The 9,274-nt window shown below is 47.9% G+C and overlaps 1 protein-coding gene across 1 annotated transcript; it reads left to right on the plus strand.

Annotated features, from left to right (window-relative positions):
• Positions 1 to 3,005: 3,005 nt before the first annotated feature.
• Pdcd5 (programmed cell death 5) lies at positions 3,006 to 8,818 on the plus strand. The gene is made up of 6 exons (XM_076577608.1): positions 3,006 to 3,204; positions 4,200 to 4,237; positions 6,608 to 6,669; positions 7,346 to 7,437; positions 8,349 to 8,420; positions 8,654 to 8,818. Exons 1-6 carry the CDS (start codon positions 3,139 to 3,141, stop codon positions 8,699 to 8,701), a joined length of 378 nt encoding a protein of 125 aa, XP_076433723.1. The 5' UTR covers positions 3,006 to 3,138; the 3' UTR covers positions 8,702 to 8,818.
• The last annotated feature ends 456 nt before the right edge of the window (positions 8,819 to 9,274 follow it).

A 9,274-nucleotide genomic window follows, 5' to 3' on the forward strand; every position in this document is an offset into this window, starting at 1 on the left:
TCATGAGCCCTCGTCACCCACGCTGGAGCACCTTCTCGGTGACGGTCTGCTTTGTGAGTCAGCCCCATTCCTGGAAGCAACCCTCACACACACTCATGTGCATAACCCCAGGAAAAACGCGAAGGTTGACAAAGTTGGACTTTGGTGTAATCATAACTTTGGTCTGTCTTTATGGTTCCCTTTCTGGGCTGATTAGATATGTGTGTGCTGTATCTTCCTAGGGGAAATCTGTCACACAGGAGTGTACTTGTGTGTTCCTGTGCACACGTGTGGAAGCCAGAGGTTGACATCGGCTGTTTTCCTCTGTTACTCTTCACTTTATTTTTGGAGACAAGAGTCTTCTGCTGAACTTGGGGCGCTGCACTGTGGTCAAAGTGGCCCTCCAGCAAGTCCCAGGGACCTGTGTCTGCCCCCAAAGCTGGGGTTCTAGGCTGAATTCAGCTTTGTATGTGGGTAGAGGGGATATGAACTCAGGTCCTCACACTGTGTGTCAGGCACTTTACAGACTAAGCCATTTCTCAGCTCCAGATGCCTGCATTCTGACCTAGTTAATAAGTGGTGTCCTTTACCAAGGTGACAAGCAATGGAAGGGCTGGCTAGTGAAGAAGTCAAGGGTCAGTTTGGAGTATGTTGTTTCTGTAACTATGATACAACAGAGAGAGCCGGGCAGTGGTGGTGCACGCCTTTAACCCCAGCACTCAGGAGGCAGAGGCAGCTGGATCTCTGAGTTCGAGTTCAGCCTGGCCTACAGAGCAAGTTCCAGGACAACCAAGGCTACACTACAAAGAGTTTGAGAGGGGATTTGTTTGAGAAGGATTAGGAGGTGTGTCTTGTTGGAGGAGGTGTGTTACTGAGAGCTCAGCTTTGAAGTTTCAAAATCCCAAATCAGTTCAAGTTAGCTCTTCTGCCTCATGATTATTGTGGAAGGATGTGAGAGCTCAGCTACCGTTCCAGGGCCGAGCCTGCCCGCCTGCTTATTGTCATGGGATGGTCATGGACTCTAATCCCCTAGAATGGTGAGCTCCAAATGAAAAGCTTTCTTTTATAAATTGCCTTGGTCCAAGTATTTTGTCATAGCAGTAGAAAAGTAACTGTCTTGGTTAGGGTTTCTACTGCTGTGAAGCGACACCATGGCCACAGCAACTCTTATCATGGAAGGCATTTAACTGGGGCTGGCCGACAGTTTCAGAGATTTAGTCCGTTATCGCCATGGCAGGAAGCATGGTGTAGCACAGACAGACATGGTGCTGGAGAGGCAGCTGAGAGTTCTGCATTTGGATCAGCAGACAGCAGGAAGAGCGACACTGGGCCGGGCTTGAGCACTTGAAACCTCACAGCACCAATGACAGGCTTCCTCCAAGAAGGCCACGCCCACTCCGACAAGGCACGCCCACTCTGACAAGGCCACACCTCCTAATTGTGCCACTCCCTATGAGCCTAGGGGGGCCATTTTCATTCAAACCACCACAGTGACTCAGACAGCCCAGGATCAGCAATTCCACCACCCGTGGATATAGATTTAAAATAACTGAACGCAGGAGTGCAGGCAGGCACTTATATACCAATATAGATAAGAGCTTTACCTACAACAGACAAAAAGTGAAAACAAGGCAAAAAGGCAAAACTGATGGATCCATCTAACATGCTTTATGCAGTAAGCGTGTTCAGCCACTAATGAAATGGAGGGAGAACCGGTTTGCTTGAAGACAAGGTCTCACTCTGTAATGGCAAACTGGTCTCCAATTTTAGATCCTCCTGCCTCAGACACCCCTGGGTTGGCAGAGTTTATAGGCATACACCACCAAGTCCAACCAGGAATGAAGTTCTGTCACATAGTACATCATGGATTAAAATCTTGAAGGTTATATGATTAACCAAATATGCCAGTCACAAATCGATAAACATTGTATGAGTAGGCAAATTTATAGAGACAGGAGTGTTGTTTGTTTTGTGATGGGAATAGGGGGAAGTAATTACTACTTAGGGAATGGAGTGCCAGTCTGTGACGATGAAAAGGTTATATAGAGAGTGATCTTTGCTCAACAGTGTGGATGTGGATTCAGTGGGTTGGAGAGGTGGTTCAGAGGTTAAAAGTCTGTATCACTTTTCCAGAGGCCCACAGTTTGATTCCCTGTCAGGAGGCTCACAATTGCCTGGAACTCCAACTCCAGGGATCCCACACTAGGTCCTCCAGCACACACACACACACACACACACACACACACACACACACACACACGATTTTTAAAAATTATGAAAATGGTTAGGTATATTTTGGCATAATTAAAATACGTACACCTCAAGCAAGTCACAGGCTTGGAGAATTGGCCTTTGTTTGTTTGTTTTCAGCCACCCCACCCCATATGGAGCCCTCCACTTCAAAATCAGGGTGTGTGTGTGTGTGTGTGTGTGTGTGTGTGTTGCCAGAGTTCACACACTCACAGCGTCTTCTCGGCGTGGGGCTAAGGCAGACAGGGTATGGATTAAGGAGCTTACACTTTGCTGCAGCGCCCCATCGCCAATCACTAGGGATCACTTGCACCCCCATCCCAGCCTCAACTACACTTGGTCTAAACTTTGCTTTTGCTAGGCTTGTTTATGGCCAGTTAGTCTCTTCCACTTTCTCCTCACAGTTAGGCATCTCAATCCACTACAAATCAAATGGTTTTTTTTAGTGTATGTAAAAAATGTGCAACCATTGCCACAACCCAGTTGTTAGAACATTTCCAACCCCCACTTCGCCTTTCCAAGACCCCGCGTCTCACCACGGAAGCTACCAGTGAATTGCACTGATTATCCTTGCTAGTCGATGTCTTATAACTAGACGACTTTTTTTTGGGGGGGGGAGGGTAAGAAGCACCCCCTTAGAGCGGCTCGGCGCCTTTTATCATCGAAGGATCGGTCCTCTGCAAGGCGCCCTGGCAGGGGCGGGGCAGCCGTGGCTCAGGACTCGATTGTTGATGCCTGAGTGCCGCACGCGCCTGCGCGGTAGCGGGAGTCGTGCTCTTCGGGCTGAGGAGATTCCTTCCGAGTTTACCGGGGTGCAGGTGCGGCTGCGCGACCCCCGGCGGCGGCTGCGCGACCCCCGGCGGCGGCGGCGGCGGCGGCGGCGGCTGCGCGACGTGGGACGGCCGCGCCATGGCGGACGAGGAGCTCGAGGCGCTGAGGAAGCAGAGGCTAGCGGAGCTGCAGGCCAAGCACGGGGTGAGCGAGCGGCCGGGGCGCCGCCCTCGTCCCGGGAAGGTCTCCCGGCGTTTGTCCGCGGACCGCGGCCTCCCGCGCCCCTGTAGCCCCTTGTGTGTGCGGGGCACGGGTGTCCCGGAGGCCGCCTCAGCCCTTTCGGGCCGCGCGGGGTCCCACGTGGGCCTTGTGCGAGTCGGGGTGTGCGCGCCCTCGGGTCGCCCCCAGATCTCGGCCTTGGCCACCGCCGAGCTTGGTGCCAACCCCGCCGGAATTCTGGTCGTCAGGGATCCGGTCTCGCTGACCGGAAGTCAGCGCTGTGTAGAGAGGGGCCTTGGAGCGCGGAGGACCCCGTCCCGACGGCGTCCCGGCGGGGCTCCGCCCCTGCGGTGCCGTCTAGGGCGCTGGTGATGGTGGGTGGCCCGGTGGCAGCACCCCTTGACACAGCGGCCCCCGTGCCAAGCCAGGGTCTCTTCAGACGGTCGTCTCACTGGGAAAAAGAGGGCTCCACGACCCAGGGCCCCTCCAGGGCTGTGTGCTCCCAAACATTCTATTAGATTGTGACTTTGGAAGCTCGTCCTCACTTTGTAAACGTGGGGCTGGGGGTGGGAGTTAGCCTGAGCCACGGTGCTCGCCTAGTGTGCTCGGCACCCTCCCTCTCTTCCCCAGGTCCCACCCTCAGCCCTTCCATGGTTAATAAAGCAAAGCACTGCAGATGGAAACCAACTCATGGGTTTCTGTGAGGCCTAGTTTCCATCTCAGGAGCCTGTTATAGCAGAAAGAAAATCGAATAAGCCCTTTATTTTTGTTTATTTGCTTTATTTTGAAATAGGGGCTCTGTCTGTGGCCCAGGCTGGCCTGCCTGTAACTTGAGGTCCTCCTGCCTCCAGTGCTAACTAGAGTTACAGATGTGTGTCACCTCCCCCTCTCCCCCACCCCTGCAATATACCTTTCATTTTTCTCTGCTCTTTTGAAGTTCCACTTGATTAAAAGGTAAAACTACCTTTTTCCCCCCCCAGGATCCTGGTGATGCAGCCCAACAGGAAGCAAAGCAAAGGTATGAGCTAGAGTTGGAACTTTCTGGAAGGGTGGTTTCACAGATTGAATTTGTCTCTTTTATTTAGTAGTTGTAATTGGTATGTGACTCTTAACAAATTTCCTAACATAGTGATTTTCTAATAAATCCGAATCAGGGTAATTCCCTTTTTAGGTTGATTCACTATATACTCATGGAGTTCCTTTAGTGCCTTGTTTTGAAGTTCCGCCTGATTACTCTCCACTAAGCTTAATAGAATTGCTTCGTAGGGATTTCTAGACCCAGGACCACACAGTAAACGTTCAGTAAATATTACTTTACACTGCTGTTTTGTTGTAGAATATTATTTTAAGGTGTGTTACTTTTGTTTATGTTACATTTGTTTAACTCTGTGAAGCTGTATTACTGTCCCTGTCTAAAACAACTGATGGTCTAATAAAGAGCTGAACGGCGAAGAGTGAGGCAGGAGAAGGGATAGGTGGGGCTGGCAGGCAGAGGATAAATAGAAGGAGAAATCTCAGAGAGAAAAATGAAGGAGGAGGACCCAGGGGCCAGCCATCCAAGTACATAGCAAGCCATGGAGTAAGAGTAAGATTTACAGAAGTAAGAGAATGGGAAAAGCCCAGAGGCAAAAGGTAGATGGGATAATTTAAGGAAAGCTTGTAAGAAACAAGCCAAGCTAAGGCTGGGCATTTATAATTAAGAATAAACCTCCATGTGTAATTTATTTGGGAGCTGGGTAGTGGGCCCCCCAAAAGAGCAAAACCAAACAACAACACCGTCTTACCCCTGCACATGGCAGAGCACTTTCACAGAAGCACAGACATACATTTGATGTGTGAATACACCCCGCTTTTGCCTCGGCCATTTCTTGGGTATATATAAATCCAGATAGCAATCTGCAGGGTTAAACCTCTAAGTCCACATTCTTCGAGGAGCTTGTTTCATTTTCCTTCTCCGCTCAGGATCCCTCATCTAGGGTCTCTTTTTCATTCTTTGAATACATAAAGCACATGCGTCTAGTCTCAACTGCTTGGGAGGGTGAGACAGGATCTCATGCTCAAGGCCTGCTTAGGCAACTTAGCAAGATGCTGTCTCAAACTGAAAAAGATTAAAGAAGAGAGGCTGGGGCTGTAACGCAGTGGTAGAGCGTTTTCTAGCATCTGCAGAGCCCTGGGCTCAAGTACTAGTATGGTGAAAACAGACCAGCACATCTCATAACCCATGGTATCTTAGATCAGGAACTCTGAGAAAATGGCCTAATGAACCTTAAGCCCTGTTCCCAAAGCCCTTGATAGTGGGCACACCTAGCCCCAGCTGTCCCTTTAATTCTGCTAGTCCATGTCTGCTACTGTCTGCTTTGTGTAATCATTTCCTTGGATGGTTGCCTTAGAGGAATATTTTAAGTCTTCTACTTAAAAGTCTTAAAGCAGCATGAGGTGGCACAGTCCTGTGATCCTAGCATTTGGGAGGCTGAGGAAGGAAGGTGAAGAGATCAAGACCAGCTTTGGCTACATAGTGAATTCTGGCTAGGCGGTGGGGGTGCACGTTTTTAATCCCAACACTTGGGAGACAGAGCCAGGCAGATCTCTGTGAGTTGGAGGCCAGCCTGGTCTACAGAGTAAGTTCCAAGAAAGGCGCAAAGCTACACAGAGAAACCCTGTCTCGGAAAACAAACAAACAAACAAACAAAAAAATCTTCTTTCTATTCCTGCATAGTGAATTCTGGGCCAGCCTGAGCTCTGTAGCTAAACTCTTGTCTCCAAAAAGTTTGAAAGCAGTGTCCATGGTTGCTACTTGAGTGTTCAGGGAGAAGCAAGAATTGCAGAGTTAGAATTTCCATAGGCTCTGGTTCTACCGGGGCCAGTTTTCTCTTTCAGCGTTTCCATAGGTTTCTGTATCCTCCCTAAAGAAAGTACACTTGGTCTCTCTTAATTGCTGAGACTTTACTACAGGTTTGTAGCATGTGTCCCACTCGGTACTTAATGTTGGTAATGGTTGTTGAACTGAAATACTGCTTCATGAAATAGTGTTCTGCCGTTCTGGTAGGTTTACACCCACAGAGCTAGCTGAAGGCCAAAGCACCTAGCATCGTATAGTCTGTGAACCCCAGGTGTCTTACAGTGGCCTGCTGGATGGCTCCACAGAGAGGGGCACTTGCCACCACGCCTGATGATATGAGTTCAGTTCTCAGGACCCACATGGGGAGAAGTGAGAACTGACTCCAGAATTGTTCTCCAGCCTCCACATGGGCGCCGTGGCATGTGCCCCCCTCAAATAAGTACATAAATACATGTAAATATTCTTTTAAAGGGACATTGAATAAATGACTTTGTACTCAGCATGCTGACAGCTTAGTTCTAATCTTGTATGACCTATGTTTTGTTGTAGGGAAGCAGAGATGAGAAACAGTATCTTAGCCCAAGTCCTGGATCAGTCAGCCCGGGCCAGATGTAAGCATCTTCGATTTCCTTTGTTCTCATAAAATTGGCTTGAGGTAACTGGATGGTCAGAAACATATATGTAGTTATTGTCTCATCAGAGAAATGTTTAAAGGACTTGAAAGACAGTGTAAGAAGTATGAAGTTTATAAAGTTAGAGATTGTTATTACTGTTGAAGCGCATTTTTTTAGGACTGCCCCTTGAGGACATTTTTAGTAGAGTTTGTAAGGGTTGACTCTTGAACAGTCACAGAGTTGCGGTGGGGAGGGGTGGCTAGGGGTTGATTGTATTCTGCGTTTTAGTGCTGTGTCTGGAGTCTTCAGAGTAAATCAGAAAACCAGAGGAAAGGAGAGAGTGAGCCAATCAGAGCAAACCATCATCTTTTCTGTTGGAAACTTGAGTCCAGCCTCCACTTTGAGAGGCCGTCATTTCATAGGCCACTGTATATTATCAGAAGCAGGAAAGCAGGGAGTTTAGAACCTGAGAACTCAAGTTTAATCCTGGCTCTCCCACCACAGAGTGACTGACTTGAGATTGAGAGGCGTAACCACACTGTCTGCCCTAACTACCTTTTGCCTGTTGACAGACAAAAGCTTTTGAAATACTTTGGAAGTGTCAGTGGATAGTTCTAAGTGTAAGTAGTGCATTTAGTCCTCATGCTTTCTTGTCTGTATTTTTTCTTTTTAGTAAGTAACTTAGCACTTGTAAAGCCTGAAAAAACTAAAGCAGTAGAGAACTACCTTATACAGATGGCACGGTATGGACAGCTGAGCGGGAAGGTAAGCCCAGACGGCCTGGAGGAGTGCGGTGGTACCGGCAGGCTGAACCCTGGCTTGGGGGCCGGCAGGTGGCTCCCCAGTTTCAGTGCTTGCTCTCTTGCAGAAGACTGGAGCTTGGTTCTCAGCACCCACGTCAGGCGGCTCACTACTGCCTTTCACTCCAGCTCCAGCAGATCCAGGGCTGACTTCCACACATGCGCTGCATAGACACATTGAAGCAAAATACTCATGCACATGAATTTTTAAAACTTAAAAATTCGGCTGCATCAAGTAATTTCCATATTTGAATATAGAATTCTTGTTGACTCAACATTTTAAAGGAGAGAATAATCACCCCCACTGTAAATCTTGAGTGATGATTGCCTGTCCTAAAATGCTCAACTTTCTCCTTTCTTGGCGTTGTGTCAAGTGTGACCCAGTGATTATTAGAGTCACCTGGCTTGAATTGTCCCTGCACTAGAAAGAGGGTTTGTCAGTATCATTAAAGTACCACCAGTGTTTGCAGAAGCTAGGCTTGTTTTGCACTTGTGAGGGGAGGTTGAAGTCTGGTTCATGTCTGTGTGTCTGTGTCTGGCTGTATCGCCGTAAGAATTCTATTTGGGAAGTCCAGTCTTCAAGCTTCAGCGGCACACAAGCCCTGCCTGCACTGAACCTGGAAAGAGCCAGCTGGTCTTTTCTGAGGGTGTTGTCTCTGGGGTGGCGTCGGCAGAGGTGGCACATGTGACCTTTCACACAGTGGTGGTCATCGCCTTCCTAGCAGTGACAAAGATGGCCTTAAACCTGCTTGCTTTCCTCAGGAGCTGTCCCTCTACTTCCCTCCTGAGCTATTCCTGCACCTCAGAGAGACTTGACTGTGACTGGTCTGCTTAGAGGTGATGTTTGCTTTGAAACACTGTTTCTCTTGTCTATAGGTATCAGAACAAGGTTTAATAGAAATACTTGAGAAAGTCAGCCAACAGACAGAAAAGAAGACAACAGTTAAAGTAAGTGTGCTGAGCAGTCAGTGCCTTGGAGTTTCCAGACACTGGTCCTGTTATGTGGTTGGGGCAAGAGACTGGCTTTGTGGAGAGTGTAAACCTTAGAGGAGTCTTACCTCTCAAATTACCCCTCTTCACTCACTAAGACACACAAAAAAGCCTCATTTGGTAATTAAAAATGTCTTTCTCAGAAAATCTGAGGCTTTATAAAGTGTGACATTCCTTTAATTTTCCTCTAGTTCAACAGAAGAAAAGTAATGGAGTCCGATGAAGATGACGATTACTAAGAGGAAATGCTTAGACTTACGGAGCAGTGTCTAGGGCAGTTACAACCTTTTAAATGTTTACTTTGTTTATTGTCTATATATGCATTTTGAAAAAATAAACTTGTTACTCAAACTAAAGCAGTTTGGGTGTTTCAGAATCACAGGAAACTCTTAAGAAGATCTGCATTTTGAATAATTTTCCTTTCCTTCCAAAAGCTTTTAAGTGGTGGTAGTGCAAGTTTCTCCTTTGCAGCTGGGACATAACGGGAGGTGGAGATAGAAGCTGTGCCAGCACGCTTCAGCAGCCAGAGACATCAAGGGAACGAAACCCCTGGGCAACCCAATCAGCTGAGCACATCCAGCATTCTTAAGGCAGAACTTGTCAAAGCAGGACATTTCCTTCTCCTGCAGGTAGCATATCAAATTCCCGGCTTTTGATTTAATTTACGTTTCAGAGGCACTGAGTTTACGAGTTTACATTCTCCAACAGATACCACTTTGATCCAGAACAACTAGAGTAATACTTTTGCAGATAACTAGGACATCCCGTGGTCACTGTTGAGTAGTGACATGTTTACAAGAGTAGGCTGGAGG

The sequence above is a fragment of the Peromyscus maniculatus genome, chromosome 1, assembly GCF_049852395.1.
Source record: "Peromyscus maniculatus bairdii isolate BWxNUB_F1_BW_parent chromosome 1, HU_Pman_BW_mat_3.1, whole genome shotgun sequence".
NCBI classification, from domain to species: domain Eukaryota; kingdom Metazoa; phylum Chordata; class Mammalia; order Rodentia; family Cricetidae; genus Peromyscus; species Peromyscus maniculatus.